The sequence below is a fragment of the Triturus cristatus genome, chromosome 1_2, assembly GCF_964204655.1.
Source record: "Triturus cristatus chromosome 1_2, aTriCri1.1, whole genome shotgun sequence".
Lineage (NCBI taxonomy): Eukaryota > Metazoa > Chordata > Amphibia > Caudata > Salamandridae > Triturus > Triturus cristatus.
In genome coordinates, this window is record NC_140580.1 from 927,611,848 (window position 1) to 927,634,070 (window position 22,223).

Consider the following 22,223-nt stretch of genomic DNA (forward strand, 5'->3'; position numbering starts at 1 on the left):
AGAGTAACTTTCTTCAAACAATATATCCAACTCCAAGATTTAGCAAAATTCAGGATATCTTAGTTTATCATATGAATAATAAGGTAATTGGGACTCATTTGAGTTTGCTTTAAGGACTGTGAGATGTTCTGGTTTTGAAGATCCTCAGGAGATCCAAAAATATTAGATTTCTTCAAGTCTTCCAACCACCTCACCCAACCCGCACGGTAACTTTATACCATATTACATTTGGGAAAGATGTCAATATTAGAGAAACATCTTATATAAGCAAGGATGTTTCCCTTACCCTACTGTAGCAAAGCTCATATCCCAAGTGAGGACTTTGTTACCTTTGGCCAATGCCTGGATCCCTTTCGAGTGCTCAATGACTCTTGCAGCGAAAGTGCTCAAATTCTCAAGTAGTGCTTTGTAATCACGTGACAATGTCTGGATTCCCATAGAATACTTATTCTGTCCTATTACTGCAGTGCTCTGTTAACCCATAGCAGTGCTTGGCTCATCTGTGACGAGAAGTGTTCTACCAGTCTCTATCAACACCCATTGCCCAAGGTGTGCGCTGTGGCTGTGGTTACCTGCATGCAGTGATAGTGGGTGCTCTTGCCGTTCAGGTGGCAGCTGTGGTAATAGACACTGCAGTCGTCCAAAGGGCTGAAGCGCATGAAGCCATGTTGCAGAGAGTTGTCACGCTTCTTGTGCATGTTGTAATGTCGAATCACATCCTGTTTACTGGTGAATCTCTGAAGAGAGACAGAACGGTAGAGTGTAACATAGGAAAGAGGTGTGAACATGCTTGAATGAGATAGAGAACTGCTAAGGGAAGGCAGAATACAAGAAGCAGGAGAATTAAACACAAGTATATTAGCAAGATTCTATAGTAGAAAGTGGAAGAGAGGAGAGACCTGAGTGGGGAGATGAAGAATGAAAGGAGAGAAAAAGAAGTGAGAGGAAAGAAAGGAGAGTGGGAAGAGATGGGTGTTAATTGAGAGTAGAGAAGATTTTGAGGAGAAATACAAGAGGGAGATGAAAGACATAAGAAAAGGTAGAGCAATCTGAAAGGGAAGTAAGAAGTAGATCAGAGTAGAGGGGAATGAATGTCACTACATTGTTGTTTTAATATAAAGGTCATGGTAAGTATGAATAGGAAAGTATAGATTTACTATTCTTAATTCCACATCTACTTACCTCAATGATGAGTTGATATTCAATATCACGGACACAATGTATGGGCAGGCCGATATCAAAGCCACTATGTGATGATATTGTGGTATAGCACCTTAGATTTCAAGGTGATCGGAGAAATGGAGGTGAGAGGAGACAAGCTAGCGTGAGGCAGAGCAGAAAATAAATCTGAGCAGCAGAGATGTGTGTAAACAGAGACAAGATGGCACTGCTTTCCGTGAAACAATGTCAGTGTTTTTCTGCCCTAGCACGGAACCCAGAGTTAAGCCTGGTTCCTCCAGTGAGAATTTTCCATCAAGCAGCAGATGAACAGGTAAGAAACAAATCAGACTGGCAGGATTCTTGAACTGAAGGATCAGGATGGGTAGACGAACAATGGATGAAAGAGGACATCACACTTTGAATAGGAATGCCTGGAAGGCACTGACAGGATAAAGAGAGAGCTAAGTATCCCCAGGCAGTTTCATGCTAGACTAGCAGCCAAGGATACTGCCATGGACATCCCTATAGCGTCAGAGGGGCTGGACAGGCCCCACACTGTCAGCTGAGATCAGCAGTCCCAACTTCTACAACAGAAATAAGGCGGCTCTGGTAAGGTCATCAGAAAAGGGCAGTCCCTGGTCAATGTTAGGAGATAGGGGAAGCTCTCATGAAAGCAGCAGACAGATTGGGACGTGTCTGTGTCAACAAACACAGGCAAGCGCCTGTATGGTATGATCTCACCGGTGAGACATCCATGCGGTAGTGCTAGTTAATCATATTCTCAACTCTACAACTGATAGCCCTCAGTGCCTTTTACTGCAGACTTATTGGAAATGCCACCTGCAGGTGACAAGCTGACACTAGCTCACGCAAAGGCTAAAGTGAATATATATATATATATATCGTCCACGCTAGGGCTCTGTTCCCTAGGAGGTTCTCCACACCGAGAAGGCCTTCTCACCTGGAATATGAGGGTGAAAGTACTAAGAGTAAATATGGTGAGTACTTTGTACTTACTGTTACAGCTAATGTCGCTTACCACAGAATTAAGGCTAAAATGTATGGCTATAGCAAGGGATGAAAACAGATAAACAATAAATAGCCCAGGAACATCTTAATTTTATTATAGAAAGAGAGCCTAGTCGAAGTGTATCATCCCCAGGGCTAGCATACATCGCTTAGTGTTTTCAGCACCCATGGGGAATATCCGCGTTGCTATATTGTGTATGAAGTCCAAGGGCCTACGGTGCTGAAAATGAGCAGAATGCACATTTGCTCTTGCTGCATGCGTGTGATCCTCGAGGGAGAGCAGTAACTTGGAAGCATTCGAGGAGAGAGGAGATCATCCAATAAGCAATACAAATCTCAAAGCCAGTGGGTGACTAAAGGTTTATCCAAGTAATACAAAGTTTTCATCCTGGCAGGTTGAAATTTCACAGACCTTCAAATATGGCAGCGTTCTTGCTCTGTCAGAAGAAGGGCTCAGAACGAAAGAAAGTCTCCTGATTAATACAGAATTAATATACGACGCGGACACGCCTAGGATGGAGGAAAAGTTAATTTCCTGTAACAATAGATCGTTGGCGAGAGTAATCTCTCAGATTCATTACCTTAGAATATCTCTGGCCACCAGAGAGACGCTGTAAACATCTATTTTCAATTTGTTTTTCTTCTTTCTCTTTTAGTTTAAAAACAGAAACTGAGAACCCACAGACAAGGGAGTCTGACTCTTTTCTGTTTCTTTTGTCTTCTGTCTTTAAGAGCCTAAGCCTCAATTCTATTTACACTCAGAATGTGAAGATGGGTAGATCGATTATGATTCCAGAGATAATAGCTCTGCTGCTGGATAACTATTGCTAGGGTAAAGTATATTTCCTTCTTCTGCAAAGGATCCTTCCTAGACCAATAAACGTAAGATAGAAGATGTTTCATTGTAGTAAACAAGGACAGCATAGTTATTGGCTCTTGCAACCAAAGCACATTTTCTTCTGAAAGCCAGAACCACTTATGGTCTGTCTTGGAATACTAAGCTGAAAAAACACTGACGTTCTCCATTTCAAAGCCTTGCTGATATCTATTAAAGAGAAACTATGTTTTGAAGAAGGCAGCTACGGTAGCCCTCCATCCTTCTGGATGAGCTCTCGAACTTGGGAGAGCTCAGTTTGTTTTTAGTGTTGCAAATTATTGCACCCCGTCCATCTAAATACATACAACTTGAATTCATGCCGGAGCTCGAATAGGCAGTTGAATGGGTGATGTGTTCGCCTGTTACTACTATCCATTTCAGAAAGACTAGCATGCAGCAGAATCAAACAGTCAAAATAGTGTTTAGCTTTAGTCCTCCCCTGATAATACTGGATTGCTTTCATCCCATATAAAGTGGGAAGGGACTATTCTGCTATTGTGGAGAATTTTCAAAAGAAAATCATTTGTTTAAGAAAGGGTAGAGTTTAACAGCCAATGGCAAAACCGTTGACTACTTTATTGCGGCCATTAATAGGATCTCACAAACACCCTTTGGAGTAGCAATGAAGGATGATTATGGGCGGATTCCTGGCTCTAGTGGCAGAAGAGATGCAGATGTTTCCATCTTCTTATGAGTGCAATCTGAACATACAAGGCTATTCATTGTGGATAAGTTTGAGTATGGAACAGAGAACTGATGTGTTGGAAGGTCAAACCCATCTCTGGAGGAGGTAAGTCCACATCCAGGTATGGGTCTGCAATGTCCAGATGAAGGAGGTTTGTAGGGATGTATTAGGTTAAACTTGCACCCATTGACCTAGAGATCCAGTTGAATAAAAGAGGTGTCCAACCTCTGGTAGTAATGAATTGTAGGGCCCATGACGGAGTTAGGCTTGGAAGGCACACCAGGGAAAGCCCTGTAGAGTTTACCCAAGGGATATCCTATAGGGGCACCAGGGGTTTTAGGCCAGGGCACTTAAGGGAGAATTCCAAGTGTTTTATAAATAGAAGGTGCTTCAGCGCAAACTTTGGTCACGTTTGGCTTTCATGACGCTACTGTTAAGCAAGGGCAGCACATCAGTGGTATCACCAGAAGATTGTTTCCCATCTGCTCAGCCTCTTTCCCATTTGTTGGGCAGAACTATTCAGGAATAATGGATCACTGATCAAGTGAACTATGAAAACACGTACTCTCCTAAAGCCTATAAGGCGTCCACTTTTATGCAAAGAACTCCTAAAATACCCACTGAAGGCAAATCTGCAGATGGAAGGTCATGAAGAATTCATTGTTCAGCAACCAACACCAGTCAAAAGTACACAACGGGTCAGTGCTTCTTAGCACAATGCACGAACAGTGCAGATCAGCTTCAGAGATTTCGAACAAGAAAGAGTACTATCACTTGAAGCCAGTCATAAGAGACCTAGGTTGAGGCAGCAGGAGAGTGTAGAAGCCGGATGTCTACACAGTGTTGAGGCCAAGAAAGTTTGTTACAGGGAAACTGTACAAAAGGCATCCTATCCCCTACCGTGGGATAAAAAATGAATGAGCTGTAGGAAGTTGGTGGACAGAGCAAGTGAAATGGGATGCTCCTGAGTATATTATTATATATGCTTCATTTATTTTTTCTCAAAGTTTTCTTGTACCCTTGGCTTCAGCCAGGAAATTCCATAATTCACAAGGAAAGGCACCTAGATGTGGCTGGAGGACTTGACTGTTGAGTATGTAGTGCGGTTAAGTGCAGGAAGTGGAGTTAGCAAACGCCTAATCTTCCACAAATAATCTCTCTCTTGCATACACATTCATGCACACAGTTACCTACTTATTCGTTTCTAATACCCTTACACATATTGACGCATGTCAGCACTAACATGCATGGCTATACTCACCTGATAGTTGCACTCTGGGTCCAGACAGTGGTAGTGTTCCCGGTACTGATATGCACAGTGAATGTGCCCACAGTGTTGGCTGCCGGAAAACCTGGGACAAAAAGAAAAGGCTTGTAAAACAGATCTCACAGTCATGCAGAGAGTTATGGGGTACACTGGGAGCTTAGGGGGACAAGACTGGGTCCGAATCTTGCAGTGGAAAGGGACAGGGGAAGGTTGAGGACGGTCAGCTGGAACCAGGAACACAGAGGACGAAATGCAACCATCAGGCTCCTGAGAAGGATGAACTGATGAGAGGCTGCCCGGAAGGAAGAACATCAAGAGGCCATCTGAATGTCGTTACAGGAGCCACGTAGACCTGAATTTAAAAGATACAATAGGCCCATCCCAAACCATCCCTCCACCTGCCGCCCCCTCCCCTCGTACACACAAAGCCCAGGCCCCTTTAATGGAAATAGAGGTTGTCTTTCAGCAGAATAGGGGACATGGAGCAGTGGTATCAAGAGGATGTTGATAATTCTTTAGTGGGTCACTAGATTCTCACTGGAGATTCTGTTGGTTCATGAGTGCCACATTGTTACAGGTTATTTTCCTTGTATTCATTTTAGGAGGTACCTTGCTCCTGGGCACATTGCTTTTATTGATTTTATGATTTGGCTATTTTCGCATGCTATTTTAATCCACTATTTCTCTACAAAGTAGTGCTAGCAGCGAGTGAGTTCCTTGCCTAGTAGGGGAGTTGCTGGACTCCAGACAGATTTTTCAGATTCTACTCCCTGTATTTTTCACGCTCCTGCCGTTGGACACACCCACGTCCAGCATCATGAGCTACATCATGGACCCGCCTCTGCCCTTTTTAGGTCTAGTATACAGGGTCACTGGAGATACTGTTAACTCCCAAGCACCATTTTAGAACTGGCTACTTTTCTTGTATTGATTGCAGGAGGTGCCTGGCTTCTGGGCACAGTACATTCAATCACTTCTATGGATTTTCTGATTTGCCTATTTCCACACGTTTATTTTAATTCTCTCCCAAGTACTAGAGGCGTAGAAGCTCAACGCCTAGTATTGGAATTGTTGTGCTCCATACTGTGCTTTCCATGTACCTCCTTCTCTTCTGTGATCAGACACTTGGACATGGCCACTTTTACCATCATGGGCTGCATCCAGGCCACGCCTTCACATCACTGTAGTGGGTGTGCCAAAGGCAACCCTGTCTCCACCTGTCCATGTCAGATCAGCACCAACTGACACAACCTCTGGCCGATGACCTCCTAATACTCTGCAGTATTCATTAGAATAACTCCACTCGCTACGTTCCAAAAGTAAGTGGCCCACTCTCACTCGTTTACCTGCCTTTTGGGGCGAGTCGGCTATCCTCTAAGCCATTTAGTGACCTTACTGTCCTAGAAAAAGTTTAATCTTCCCAATTAGCCAAGACCAAGTTTAGCTTATTGCATCAATGTTGGATCTCTAAATAAACCTACTTCGAACACCTGGGATTTTCTCTCTTCTCACAAACCAGATGCCTTATTTTTAACTGGAAACCGGTTACACAGTTCCTCAGCATCTGATGTGGCAGTTTCCGTCCCGCCTGAATATTCAGGCATTAGACAAGACCATCCCAACTGCTGCGGAGGCTTTGCCATTATTTGAAAAACTGATCTGAGCTATGTTATTTGACTTATCTAACAGTGAAGGCTTCATCTTTTCCTCAAAACTTACACCTACACTTTTGTAGACAGGAGCACTTATTTTTTGTCCTCCCAGATCTAAAAATAAATATTTCTAAACTGGTTTAATCAATTCGATCTCTCCCATGTAATAGCTTATGCAAATGTCAATGTTGTAGGAGATCTTAAATACCACGTAGATGAGCCCTCATGTCCTGAATCATCTGCCCTTCTAGATCCTTTAGTTCCTATTCAGCAACTTCAGCTACTCACTATGAGCCAGATGTATCAAAGGGTTTTACCCATTCTGTATCTATGGGAAAATGTGTTCGTACAAATGGTCCCATGCCTCCCTAACAAGCCGGCCATGTTTTTGACCCCATGTTTCACATTTATCTGGCCTCAGGATGGACTCTACTCTCCCGCTCATTTGCAACTATTGTGCACAGTTGACCAGCCACAGCTGGTTCAGGTAAGAGTGCTAGGGTGGTGGGGCTGAGTTGGGGGGGATTGGACAGACTACCATGAGGGAAAATTAAATAAATTAGTTTTCCTTCGTCGTCATCTGTCGAAATCCACCGCCCACCACTCTTACCTGCACGGGCTGCGGCTGCAATTGACTCTGCTTATGACTCCTAATAGGACAGTTTCTTGATTGTGAATTTTTTTCTTAATCCTGCTTCTGATATATCCACTATTACTATGTCCTCTTGTATGTGCTATGACCTAGCCAATTTCTACCCCGCAAAATAAATCCAATCTATATACTCCACCTCCCGTCTTCGAAGATCAGTCAGTTCACCTACACAACTTTAACAGTGAGCCCTTTTCTACTACGGGCTTCTCCCTGTGGTAATAATTCATAATTAATATAGAAACATTACACTCACTGCACAACACCCCCAAATAAGGGTCCCCCTTGATCCTGTTCTCCTCATGCCCTTGCTTTAGGAGTATCTGTTATATATGCATCAATGAGAGATCTTATTAAGTTATCACTCAAGTCTTCCACTAGTCCCCCAACTGAAAGCATGCGGTAGTGGTCACTCTCCTGAGTGGATCCTTCTGTTTTAGTTAATAAACAGCCCATTTTGCTGCTACCACTACTGGTCAAGATTATGGAAAAACATGGTAAATTACAACTGTCCCATGAATAATCTCCTGGGCCCGCCGCAATCTGGTTTTCAACTGACGCATATCACCGAAAAAGCCATCTCAGCGGTCCAAGAACATCTGTGTGCCTCTCTTGGTCTGCTCTTATACTTTTGGATCTCTCTGTGGTATTTGATACGGTGACTCACACTAGTTTACATAAGTCTCTACGAATTAGGCAGCTGTAAATCAGCTTTGAAATGGTTTATTTACTTACTGACAGTTCTTGTACTGTTACTGAAACCCTTCTCCTCCATTCCTTACTCCCTACCTTGTTGTATGTCTCAGAGTCCTCACTGAGTCCTACACTAGTTAATGTCTACCTTCTACCTCTGTCCGCGATTATACATTCCTTCAACTTTACTGTATTTCCTAGGCTGACACCCAGCTCATTGCATCATGATCTGATGACACTGCCTCCAGTTCCAGCCAATTCCAAAAATGCTTGTCTGCAATCGCTAAGGGGATGAGTCTTAATTCTTTAAACCTTAACGGAGACAAGACCAAGCTGCTACGGATTGTTAATCAGCCATTAATATGGTTCCCGAGTTGATGACCTAACAACCTCAGTCTTTAAACTAACCCAAACATGCAGTCAAAAACCTTGGTTTTGGTGGATGACAAACTATCATAAAAATTATCAAAATAAGAAACTTGTAGTCTGCTGCTGCAGGTTACAGGGTTCTCTCTAGAAAATGATTTTCTTCCTGTTCCCACACGCAAATCTGTGGTCCAGTTCCTTACCCCCTCCCTAAAGGCCTACCGAAATATCCTCTACCAAAGTCTATAGCAAAACATTTGGCATCTGCTGCTAGTTGTGCAGAATGCAACCGCTCATCTTCTGTACCTTTCTTGCCTTCATCCAATCTTCACCCATCTAAACAATTTGCACTGGTTTCCTAGGGCCATGTTGAAGGGTCTCCACTTTGCCTGTTGTGCCCTAATTAATAGGGGAGCTCTTTACATCTCACACCTACTACTCCTCCCACACCTTGTGCTTCAACAATCAATTTCTGACTGTGATCCAGCGTTTTAACCTTTCCAGACAGGTACGATGCTAATTTAGCAACCTGGCCCCCAAACACTGAAACAGTTTGCCTTTGCACTTTCGTCTGTTTTTGATTGACACTTTACCTGAAGCTATTTGGACATTTACTGTTACATGTGTAAGTAAATCTTATACTGATGCTGCTTTGTGTGCGCCATAACTTTAGCCACTATACTGGCTCATTTCACAGTCCAAATCCAATGGTCATTCAAATATAGTTTATTTTGGACTGAGTCTGCGACCATTACTGCCCTAATAAATGAACAACAGCCCTGATGGGAAGATTTGGTACTGGCAAATGATAAGAACGGAAAAGCTGCTGAGAAGTTCTCAAGTTATCCCATTAAAGGTAATGCGCCTTGGCTTCGACGGTTTGCAACTGTCCCATTCCACGTATTGTAGCTCAGCTGAGAAGTCTTGATCCAGTTCCTTTAAGATTTTATCATTTCTGCAAAGACGTTCTGCAAGTGTCAGTTTAAACGTGCAGACACCACGCTAAGAATTTCTGTTGTATAGAAATAAAAGTATAGCCGACCTGATTAGAAATACGGAAACTGGCCCATTAAAAGACGACATTTCTTCTGGGAAGAGCTGGAACTGTCCAATTAAAGATAGAAGAGTCCTGCTGTGCAGAGCATTTATAACTTCATTAAACACATAGAGCTCTGTCGAGAAGGGCCCATTCAGGCAAAATTAAAAGATACAAGCCCCACAGCCTCTAACAAGCTTGCTGAGCTGTACTGGTCCCGACCCATTCAAAGTATGGCCGTTCCGCTTATGATGCCAGTACAGTTCTGTTGCAAGTACAGTAGCCCTGCTAAAAGGTATTGCTACTTTTAAATGTAAGGTTTTATGTAATGACACAGAGTTGGCCCGGTAATCCTCGGAATCTGGGTTTGATACTAAAGTATGTAACAAACTGAATCTGTTGGAGAATTAATAATTACATATAGTGTCTGAATCAATACATATACATTCATCTTTCCATGCAAAAAATGTGATATCAGTGTGTGTTGCCTTCATTCAATGGACACGAAGAAGACTTTTCAAAGCCTTTCAATGAGTGATGATAAGGGCTCACAGAATTCTCCGACAGAATCACACTTACATTTTCACTTTTAAGGTAGCACCTCTCGGTTCCGGGGGTAAAGTGGAGTTCAGATCCTTCGTTACTCTATCCCTTTCCTCTTTGCTGGGACTACCGACAAGTGAAAGTACCTTCTTCAGATACACAATGTTACAAAAACTTGACACAGCACATCTTCGTGCTCATTCCACTTAAAAGTTACCCTGTAAAAAAATATATCTATCTATATATGTACTGGCGTTGTCATTGGTGGTTAATGAATTGTTACACACATCCAAAGCATTTACTCAATGCATTGGTTTCAGATGTAGTCAGCACATTTTTTAAATTAGTAAAGAAAGTCCACAACTATTTGTAACAACTGTCTCATCTTGTCATTTATCACTTCAAAGGTCCCCTATGTTTTAATACATGTCTTAGTGGCTCCTTTTATAAAGAGCCATCTGTACTCCGCTTCAGAACCCTAAATCACTCCTGGTAAAAGAGAACCGTTTCTATTTTTCCTGAGGAGGAAATTCCCTTTGAGCCTTTTACTGTGAGAGTACTGACTTGTTGTAGTGTATTTATAGGCTTTGCGGGTATAAAGCTGCATTACAAAGTCAAGGTCTATCAAAACCAGTTGTACTGCCCAGTAATCTCGTGTAACATAAAACTCCCTCCTCAGCCAAGTGTGTGAGGATACAGTGAACATGTGTTCAAATATGCCAAGTGGAACAAAGCTAGATTGGCATGGTGGGGACCGTTTCCTCCATCACTTGTTCATTTTGAATTGTTTTCTGCTGGAATAAACTAATCCCCCACCCAGGGACCTCAGATGAGAGAAAGTTTGTACAATCTGCTGAGCAACAGCAAGACCGAAACTCCGTGTAAGCAGATGCTTTTCTCCTGTCTGACTTGGGTTTGAAATGCAAGGCCAAGTATAAGGCAGAACGCCTGCAACCACATGACTTAGGAATAGTGTAAGGACTATTTGACAGGTTTGAACCAGGAAGTCAATATGTTCAAAAGTATAGCTTTGGACTATAGAAGAACGTATGGGCATTGGAAAATACCTTGGGGAATTTCAGTTGCCCCCACCCTCAAACCTTTGGTTGATCATCAGCCTATCCCAGAAGGTGACATGGTAGTCTCCAGAACCTGATCATCAGCCTATCCCAGAAGGTGACATGGTAGTCTCCAGAACCTGATCATCAGCCTATCCCAGAAGGTGACATGGTAGTCTCCAGAACCTGATCATCAGCCTATCCCAGAAGGTGACATGGTAGTCTCCAGAACCTGATCATCAGCCTATCCCAGAAGGTGACATAGTAGTCTCCAGAACCTGATCATCAGCCTATCCCAGAAGGTGACATGGTAGTCTCCAGAACCCACTCCTCATGAAGAACCTTGCTGAGCCACAGCCTCGGCCAGTGCAGAAATATTTGGTTATGTCCACTGCTTCTGCTTGCTGAAGCAAGCCTTGGTTTGCCCCCTGCATTCAGCCTGAAAAAGACTTGTGTATTCCCAGCCTCTTATCTCGTAAATAAGGCCTTAGTGCACCTTCAGCCTTTGGCACCATGAAGAAGGGTTAGGTGCACCTTTTGGCTCAAACCCATGAAGAAGACATATTTGCTTTTATGGCTTCTAACCCCCTGCAGAAGGCACTGGTGCATCCAGAGATTTTATTTTCCGGAAGGACTTGGCTTCCAGTCCCTGATGATGACCATGGGCCCAGCACTGCACTTTCATGGTTCCGTTCAGAGTTAGGTGGGTTCTGTGTACCGCAGTGTGGCTGCTTATCGCCAGGTTTATGATGGGATTGTGTGTTACACATGATTTGCTGTGCCTTTTGAAAAAACGTTAGCTCTGTCCTATAGTGCAAACAGGACATTCTGACACATGGTATATACAGTGAAAGCTGCACTTGTGACAGAGTTTGCAAAAATAGTAGTAACTCTGTAGTCTGATAAACATGGAAAATGATGTGGGAATTTGGAATGCATTCATAGAACTATACTTTCCTTGTGCATTTGGATATTTTCTGTTTGATTGTAAGTGCGGTATTAATAATTATAAAACTCTAAATATCAGTTCTCTATGTATTGGTTGTATCTATGTATTAATTCAACATGGGGTGTTACTTATTTTGTCAGCAAAATAGTTAGGATCCACTTGGATGGTAGTACCTTACATGGTGGAATCAGTGTTTTGAGTCCCTCAAGTTAAGATATGCATTATTTCTAAATAAATGCTGGTCTCCCCTATGTTTTCTTCACATATGCTGCTTTTGCTGTTATACATGCGCTTATAATTACTTACATTTAGTAATTTAAAAAATCTTCAACTAGAGCTCATGAACGGGATCAAGAGCAACATTACACCTAGTGTCCTTTTTGCTAAATAAGCCATATCTGTAGTTAGTCCAACTGCCTATGGTATGGACCTCCATGTGTATCAATGATACGTTTAGATGTCCACATATAAGTCTTCAGTAGCCATGCTGCTATGTTCTGTCACATGTAAGTCTTCAGGAGACATGCTGCTAAGTTCATTCGCAAGTAACCCTTCAGGAGCAATTGTGCCAAGTTGGGTGATCTATAGTTTCCTGATTCATGTTGTGAAGGGTTTGAAACTTCCAATATATTGCAACCAACATCTCAATCTGTCAGATGCAATGAGATCCAATGGCAACTGCGGTTGCCTGCTTTTCTTGAGTACAAGAGGGAGTCATTTAACTGATTGGAAAGCTTCGACTAATATTTCAAACTGTCCTCAATAGTGCATCATCGTTGGCCTCTTTGTGTAGTCTCAGTATTTTCTGTTGCTGCAAATTCATTTATTTCTTGGAATACTCATGCCTGAAAAACCCGGTGTAATATTTGTTGATCCAGCTCCCACTCATGAATGGTGTCAAGCTGTATGCTGCTTTGTATAGCAAGTAGTTGTTTATTTGGGGCACACCTGCTGTCAAAATTTGTATATTTCTCTATAACACCTAGCACAAGGCCGTCTGTGCTGTCCTATAGGTAGCACATTTGTGCCTCCCTGTTTTATACGGTAATATATAGCTATGGTGTAGTCTAACTGGAGAGTGTCCTTCATTGGGACCAATGTTTACATATGCTCCCCATCGTATGAGAGGTGCATTAATAGTAATGGTTACATGAGGTATGAGACAGATCTGCAATCTACACGAGCAGCTATAAAACACCGCAAACTCTTGTGAATTCTCAGTCACAGCTACCATATCCTCCAAGGTACCATCCTCTGGCCATTGACCGTTGAGCCGTTCCTGTAAGAGTCTCATGTACAGTCCAGTGAGTGGCAACAGTGATACACAGGATGCTGTCATTTGCAACTAATACATCACTGCATCACATCACAGACGCCGAGCCGAGGGTGAGAACAAAGTGGAACGTTCTTCTGAAAAGGCAGAATTTCCTCGAAGCATTGAAAGGCTAGTACATTTACTCGAGATACAGCCACATGTAGAAAAACATTTTCTGAGTGGGTTCTAGGCTGGACTATTTTATGTTCCATGTAAACTCTCAGACAATTGGCATGTAAATATGCACCCAAATGAGACAAACTTACCACCTTCACTTTGTCTTAATTCCCCCACCCATTATAGTTGGCTAACTTGTTCCATAGCTAGGTTTACACCAAATAAACATCCGTACGTAAATATATGTGCAATAGTTGCAATGTTTTGTTAGCATCTTTCTGACATTCCCATCACATGTATTGCTGCTTTGGAAGGTCTGCAACTCTCCCAAAAGACATTTGGTGACAACCTAGAACTTGATGCCGGCTTTATAATAATGAAGGTGTGCCAAATCAGAAATGATAGCCCCCCACCAGAACACATGGATAGCTTTTGTATTTCTGATGCATTGGGATCTGAAAGGCATCTCTTGGGTCTGTGGCTGCTTGGAAACCTGGCCCCCCTTTACCCGCACAATGGTACCAAGTGGTCTTAGGGCATTTTCTTTTAGCAGTGTCCGTATCGGTTCTGTGGTGTGAAACTGGCCGCAGTCTGCCTTCCTTTTCTTCAGTGTTAAGAAAGTATACCGGTAGGTGTCTTTGTCCTATTACAGTTTGTGACAGCTTCTTGATATTTGGAGCAGATACAGAAATTATTCCTAATAAAATCTATAAATCGCCCTTGTCTGTCACCGATTTTCATGGACTGAGATTCCCCCACCTTGAAATAAATTATATGACGTAAACTTGATCACTGGTCTTCTACACTCAGTTTTTGAAGTTTATGGAGTGTGACATCTGCTGCAGACCCAAGCCTCCAGACAAGAGTACTGTGTTTTATGAGTAGGGATGAGGGGAGTAAGTTTGGTCACTTCTGTGTTTATGTCCTCAAGCTGGCTGGCTCTTTCCACACAGGCAAACTGCTCCAGAACAGGAGCTGTTTGAGGAACGTGTCCACTGACATTCTGAAGGCTGCTTGAATCCTATGGTGGCTGACACCCATGAGAAGAGACGTTGTTTGTGGAGACGGGGGCCTATTTGAGGGAATACCTCCTCAACGAAAACTGCTTTTCTTGCCACAGGGCCACTGACTTAGCCGTCTCGGTGCCCTTTTAATTCTATCAAGTGCTTCATCCACTCCCTGGCCAAATAACTGTTCGCCGTCGCACAGCAGATTAATGGCCTGCAGAACCCACGAGTGTCTTCGTAACACAAGGCCTGTAATTAGCTGCTGGCTTGCTGCGTCAGCTGTGTCCAACGAGGCCTTAATGCGTGTATTAACAGTCGCTTTACTTTCTGGTACAATTAGGTTAGCCTTTTTTTTGTGAAAGAAGTTTCAGGCACTCGTCCATGTCATTGCAGTGCTACTAGCCATATCTGCACAATGAAACAGCTTTCGTTAGGTGTGTACCAGGTAACTTCAAATACCACCTTCGCCTAAACTACTCCAAGCTCCTTGATCACCAGGGAGCTCTTGATGTCGGTCCTGAATTAACAGATTTCCTACTGTTGTGGCCAATACCAGATCTGGTTCAACATGTCCTGTAAAGTATACTGAACGCTCGGATGCTAGACTGGTCACGCTTTCCTCCATTGATATCTATGGTCTCGGCCTGGCTGATGAAGACATAGCTGCTTGATTGGCACCTTGTTCAGCATTGGTAAAACACACTTCTTCCTTTATAGAGTCTGTGTTTCTACGATAAAATAGAGATGGGGGATTCCCTTCTTCCTCCTTCACAACACCACATAGCAGTGAAGCTTTCTGGTTTCGAGGGGTATATGTAGTCAGTGTATCAGGAGGGAATTATTTAACCAGATAAGAATTTGTTTCCTAGATCAGGAAATTGAACCAGTCATTCATTCGTTTATTCTTTCTATGCCTGTTCAAAATGATTCTGCAGATATTTTTCCTGTTCTTGGTGTGTGTGTGTTGAGGTCCATCCTCTGTTACAATAAGGCTGGAAGTGATTCATATGAGTTTCCTAATCTCGTTGAGAGATGTATAGACTTTTTCTAGAAATAGAATCCGCTCTAGGCCTGTTTTTCAGGTCTTGGTCCTGTTAATGCTTTTTCAAAGGTTAGCCTTGATTTGATATGTTTAACTCTGGCCAACTAGATTTAAAGGCCTAAGATGACATCTGTGTTATGGTACAACATGTGCAACATGTGATGGAAAACTGTTTCGAGCATGACCTTTGAAACTTAAAGGGGCCATCCATTGTAGAACGTTCTCTTTAGCCAGCTGTGTACCTCTACCAATATCCAACAGCAGCCATTCCACAATGTTGCATTGTTTTATGAGGTCTGCATGGGATTTGAGATCTATTATGGCATCATTCACAGTGTGGTCCTTTAAAAGGTTACAGTTCTCTTTCTTCATCCAAAGATCATCATTTTATGTGTTGTAGCAGCTTCAGTGTATAATAGACATTTTGTAAAATGTAATGCTTATGAGTGGACACTGACTTTTTTTCGAGTGTAATGGATTAATAATTCTTCTTCTAATACCAAGCTTCATATCACCTACCATTACTTAGGCCATAACTGCATGTACACAATTAACCACTCAAGGAAACTATGGAGTCTCGTCCAAGCAATGAAGACTGACACTTAGAATTCAAATTCTGGACAATGTGTGGAACATGCAGCATCACCTTTAAAACCGCTACTATTGCCTAGCTTTAAAGAGTGTAGAAAACTTCTGTAGCTAAATTACTTTGTCCCACCTTAGAGTGCCAATAATGCTGAAACACAATGTAGAGCGTTATTATGCTAGATCAATTTGGAGAAGTAAGAATACAACATATAAAAAATGCCTGGTCACACATACTTTCCACAGATCATTTATTACCATTTTAGGCCCATTTGGCTGCTTAAGCAACATCGCCCACACCAAGTTCTGTGTCTCTGAATGGTGTCTATTTAGCCCATTGTTTTGCTCTGTCTCGTGTGCACTCGACAACAACTCATCTGTCATCTCTTGCTTTAAAGATTACGTTGTAATAAGTTTTAAAATAGTTATCCGTAAGCAAAGTCATCAATACATTGTCATAAGAATAAGGCACAAAGAGTTGTCACAATAGAGCTAGCAAGGTTATCAATATGTAGGATTCCCAGTAATCACATGAACTGTTACACAGGAGTGATAATACGTGGAATGCCATGTTATCAATATGTGGCATGCTTCTTTATCATTAAGTGCCATGCTGAGGTCTCAGCATACCGGTTTATCCACCCAAGGGTGTACAGGTTTTTAAATGTGCCATGAGATAATCTCACATATATAGAGGCGTTCCTCCTATCACTGTGCAGACCATAGTGGCTCAGGAAGAGGGATCAGACAACCTGCTCTTGGTTTTCAGATCAGAAGACCGGCCAATAGTCTGGCAACTCATCCTTGCGCCCTCCGAGCAGATAGGTGGTCTAGATTTGCCCCAGGTTAGGTGCTTCATAGGCCAGTTAGACGCTGAGGAGCTGTTGCTATATGGGTACAGATTTCTTTTTACCAGAATCGCCCTTCACCCAAGTGAATATCAGAGGAAGCGGATAAATCTGAGAAATCATATATCCTATAGATCAGCCAAACAGATATAGTACCACCAAAACCCCTGCTATTAATAAGGAAAGAAGAGAACAGACGGCCTACCTGGCAATATATTTCTGGTAAATATTAACATCCTCGATGACCGCTGGTTTGTCTGTGGGCAGTCCGTTCCTATTGAAAAACACACGGAGGGGCTGGTTAGATTACACCATAAGCCACCATTCCGCCACCCGAACACCCGCCCGCCCGCCCCCGCTTGTCAAGGTTAAATTATAAACCTTTAAAAAGAGCATGCCCAGTACCCACTGCCAATCTGCCTTTGAAGCCCTTGGTGTACAGGGAAGTTCATTAGTCTCTCATGGACAACTGGACTAATCATTGGTTAAGGCACCAAGGGGTCCAGGGGCATGGATTCAAAGATATGGGCTCAGTCATACAGTATCAGCAGCAGGGGCTGGAGATAACATGTATGCACTGTGGCTTTTTGGAAATAATAGAATTTATTGCATAAAAGGGTTGCAACTTGTTCATCCCAATAGGAGCCGAATGAAGTCACAGCATGGCACAACTACGCGCAATGATGACCAATAAAAAAACGACACTTATTAAAATGGATACCAGGACAGGGCATTCTGGAAGGAGGCAAAACGTTGGAGAGGCTGAGGGCTTGAAGGTCTCAGAACGTGTCAGCATGGGATTTAAGGGGTAGCTATCCTGTCTTTTCTCCTCCTTAGGCAATGTAGCTTTCCCAGCACTTCCGTAAATCTTTTTTCCCCTCAAATGTTTAGGCAGTGGCCCTGCTTTTTTCCACCTTTTCAGGCGTTCGATTCTCTCTGTGTACCGGTTACCACTTTCTAGAAATAGGTTTTAGCTCACCTCTTCCAGGGGAGTGTACCACTCTGTCTCACCTCTCTAAGTGCTTCTGAAAGAAGCCTCATTGTATCTCACTACTTTTGAGGTAATTTCCCTCTCACTTCTACAGGAGGTAGTCCTGCTCTGTTACCTCTTTGGGAATAGTTAACCTCTCTCCAATTACCTCCCTTTCAACTTTTCAGACAGTAGCGTCTTTCTCTCTTTTTCAAGGGGAAGCCTTACTCTCTACCATCTCATCATGTGGTACCTGCAGATACTTTTCCAGGTGGTGGCTTCTATGATCTTTCTAAAAATGATCCTTGTTCTGTAACGAATTCTCTGAAATTAGGTACTCCCTCAAACCTGCTCAATAAGTATTTTAGTTTATTCAACAGCTTTTTTTGAATCATGATGAAATGTGTTTGTTTTATCTTTTCAGAAGGGGCATTCTATTTCTCACCTCTTCAGAAAGCAGTTTCTCTCCAAGCTCCAGAGGGAGTACTTTGTCTCACCTATTTAGAGAGCGTCTGTCTCTTTCACCAACAAAGGAAGTTGCCCTCTTCGATCTTTTCAGGTAGTAGTTTCCATTTAGTTTCAGCTCTTATGGATGTAGTTCATTTCTCTCACTCATTCAGTAGGTGTTCTCCCTGTCTCTTGCACGTATTCAGGAAGCAGTCTTTCTCAATCGCCTCTACAGAAGTCCTTTTCTCTCTCCTGCCCCTTTAGAATGCATTCAGCTAATCTTATCAGGGGGCACCCTCAATTCTCTCACCCCCTCAAGATTCACATTCTCTAACCACTACAGGAAGGAGTTTCACGTGAACTCCTTTGGGAGGTTGTTTCTCACATCACCCTCTTCAAGCTAGCCCCAATTCCTCTCGCCTCACTTGGAGAAGTTTCTTACTCACCTCTGTATGAGTTCGTTTTTCTTTTAGTCAATCTGTTCATCTCCCCCTCTCTATTCCTCTTCTGGGGCAAGCCTCGCACTTTCTGCTGCATCGTCAGGTCACAAATTCACAATCCATTAGGTATTAAGTTAACTTCCTCTCACCTAATTGCAGTAGGCTCTACCTCACCTCTTTGGGCAGTAGTTTCTTCTCTCCTCTTCAGATGTCATCTTGCTCTTTTCCAGGTCTTCAAGAGGTGGTTTATCAAGCCTCTCCAGGTGGCAATTTCACACTGACCTCTCAGGATGCAGTTTTTCTGAGTCTTGCCTCTTCAGTGTGCAGCCTCACCTTCTACCACCATGTATGCTTAAGTTTATGACTTGCCTATTTAGACGGAATCTAACGTTCTGTTACTTGTTCTGAGGAAAGCCTCTTGCCACCCCACCGGCAGCAAGTGCCTCCTTCTCTCACAGTTCAACGAGGAAGTGGTGCTTTTGACACCTCCCTTTGAGATCAGTTGTCTTTCCTCCTTTTGAGATAAGTTGTCCTTGGAGTTTGCTTTTTGGGAGTATAACCTCTTCATGTAACCTCCACCAATGGAACTATTGATTTGTGCTTTTCCGTGTGTTGGACCCATCTTTCTTTTATTTCCTAATTTGTTTAAGCCTGCTTCCCCTACAGGGCCTTACTTTTCCCTACCACTATTCTTAATTTCACACTCTAGTGACTACGGCTCTCATTACGAGTGGATAGTAGTAATCTACATTATTTCCCTGCTCCAAAATAAACAATACTGGGGGACCTGATTTTTCCGGTAGTGGGGAAATAACAAGAATTCCAAGTTTTGAAGGAATAACATACAAGAATCAGACCAACTGTGCCACTTTCTGCATATTTCTCATCAGTATTCCACAAGGTGACTTTGCCAACTTTCAGCAGATGAAATCCACGTTTGGAATACCACTCACTAGTGGTGTTCCAGCTAACCTGATAATTCTGATGGGACCGGCCCATTGGAATTAACAGACCTCTTGTAATGAAGGCATAATAGTAGGCATTTATGTTTCTCGGCTCCTACAGTTTGAACGTGGTATATAAGAATATCTTGTGTTGCCAATAAATGAATGGGGTAATGAACTGCATTGAGAGGAGCAGGATATTTGACATATTCATTATTAAATAATTACATTTTGGGCGTATTTGCTGTATGACTGAGAGGGTGTTCTAATTTTATTGTTCTGGGGTGTGGGTTGGTTGTCCTCTTCAGGATGGAACTTTTTAGTATCACACCTGAGACATCATTGTTAGTGTAGGTGTTTAGAGGAATCATTGCTGTCTTAGGGATGACATTTTGTGGTATAATTATTGTGCATGTCCGATGGGTTTTGTGATATCGGTGCTTAGGGTAGAATCTTGAAGAATTTGTGCTAAGTTGGGGCTTGTAACATCAGTTCTGTCTAGGGGAATATTAGGAGTTAGTTATACTTGAAGTGATGCAGATTTCTAAGAATCTGCATATTAGAATCGGGGGAAATCGTATTGTTATGCATTGCTATGTTTCCAATGGCTCAAGCCTTCCAGATTTAACCCTTGGAAAAGACCTCAGTAGTTTAATCGTCAACAAAACTGTAAACTCTATGAATAACCAAATAAAGGGTAACAGAGTAGGACACAAATTAGGATAAAACATAAATTACTGAAAGTGACCTCCATTACATGTCTCTAGCACCAGATCACACCACTGGGCCTGGTTCTGTCCTTGTCACTTGGTGTACAAAACTTTAATTGCAATAGCTCTTATGTAGGAAAACTCCTAAGCTGTTGACAAAGCAGTGGAGATTAAAAAAAAAGGTAACAAAGCCCAACTGTGGAAGCCCATGAAAACCCGATTTTATATTTGAGAGCCAAGGTTTACAGACGGTTCTCCTGAAGGTCACATAACATTTGAATTGATCGAAACATGTCAACCTTTGGTCTTCTCAACACTAATCCTTGTTATTAGACTGGTGACATGTATGAAGTTACTGACGTATAGCCTCACATCCTGCTGTGTCTATGTGAGTCATTTTTTCCTTCCCTGCAAGCCCTCCCTTAGTTTTCATTTAATTGTTGACCTATGTTTTACCATGGGTGTGAAAGAAAGGGCAAAGTACATGCTTAAGAGCCAGCCTTCTGCTGTGATTGCTTACTCTCTGCTGCTCTAGATGTACACGCGCTACGTGTTCAGGAAGCTTGCTCCCATGTTGTGCCTGGCAAGTATGGGGAGGGGTTTCCCCTGCTGCTGCTGGAGAGGAGCCAGTAGTTCTTTGAACAGAATATGTATGTGTGCTGCTCAGACTACAACTATTCTGTGTGGCAAAGAAGCTGACACAGATCATGCTGTAATGTTTCTTTAGGGGATGTGTGAACTGCTGCTGCTATGATACCGTGTCTCTGTGCAGGCTTCCATGCCGAACTGGTCCCAGTGCTTTATCAGTTGTATGTGTAAGATCCTTCCACTTCTGAGTCATGCCCCACTTTCTCGATGTATGGATGAAGTATACATTGTTGCCGATAGTGCAGTAATTGTTGCCTATGTGAAAGGCACTTGTAACGTTTTTCTATGTTCCTCAGTGTGGGCAAAGCTTCCGGTGCTGGTGTTTGGGCTTTAGGTGTGAGCGAGAAGCTTGCTCTCCTGCTGCGCTTGTTGCGATGCTCAAGTGAATCTGGAAAGTTTGAACTGTTGTTGCTCCTGATTTTCATGTATGTGTGAAAGAGAAGTTAATTATGACACTGGTTATGCTGTACCTGTTTTGTGTGAGGGATGCTTGCACTTCTGGTGAAGCTTGCACTGTTGCTGCTCGTGCTGTACATGTCATGTGTGCGAGGGAAGCTTGCACTGCTGCTGCACGTGCTGTACCTGTTCTGTGAATAAATGGAAGACTTCAGTTTTTAGTGCATCCAAACGGACACCTCTCACACAAATGGTTAGAGATAAAAAAAAAAGAACAAAATATCGATATTTTTAACAAACTTGGAAACATAAACAGATGTTAGCCACTGTAAGGAGATGTAATCCGAGGACGCACCCTGGGCGTGTGGCTGTGGTTAGAGAACTTACATTAATTAACATGTTTGTCTGACCTCAAATCATTCAAAACTGAAAGCATCAGCGAACTGGCGCCCAGTGAAGACGAGACATGCAGGGGGTGAGCGCATAACGCACCCATCCATTATGCAAGCCAACCGATAGCCCTGGCTGTGTTCAATGGGAAGGATGGGGCCCGGGCAGAGGACCGGCCTGGCACATGCATGTTTAGATTTTCACATGTAAGGCATTTAGATGGCATAATAAGATACCCAGCCATGTTAGTTCTATAAACCCACACTAACGGCAAAGTGTGCACTATATAAATACGTCTACCATAAAATAACAGAATACTATATAGTGCTTTGTGAGAAAATGTTGTAAACTCGTATTTCAGCTCCTCATCTCAGTATGAAAAGAGCAATGATGATGTAA

At 42.7% G+C, this 22,223-nt stretch overlaps 1 protein-coding gene across 9 annotated transcripts in view; it reads right to left on the minus strand.

The window, feature by feature from the left end:
• The window catches only part of CASZ1 (castor zinc finger 1), a 220,049-nt gene that overhangs the window by 72,404 nt on the left and 125,422 nt on the right, over positions 1 to 22,223 (minus strand). For 4 of the 9 annotated variants that reach the window (XM_085609856.1, XM_085609848.1, XM_085609846.1 and 1 more), the window contains exons 4-7: positions 21,509 to 21,625; positions 17,085 to 17,153; positions 5,014 to 5,104; positions 573 to 737 (exon numbers count right to left, since the gene is read on the minus strand). In XM_085609856.1, coding sequence (XP_085465982.1) covers positions 573 to 737; positions 5,014 to 5,104; positions 17,085 to 17,153; positions 21,509 to 21,625 — 442 coding nt within the window. The remainder of the gene's footprint in view (positions 1 to 572; positions 738 to 5,013; positions 5,105 to 17,084; positions 17,154 to 21,508; positions 21,626 to 22,223) is intronic. The other 5 variants (XM_085609857.1, XM_085609852.1, XM_085609855.1 and 2 more) reach the window with 3 other exon arrangements.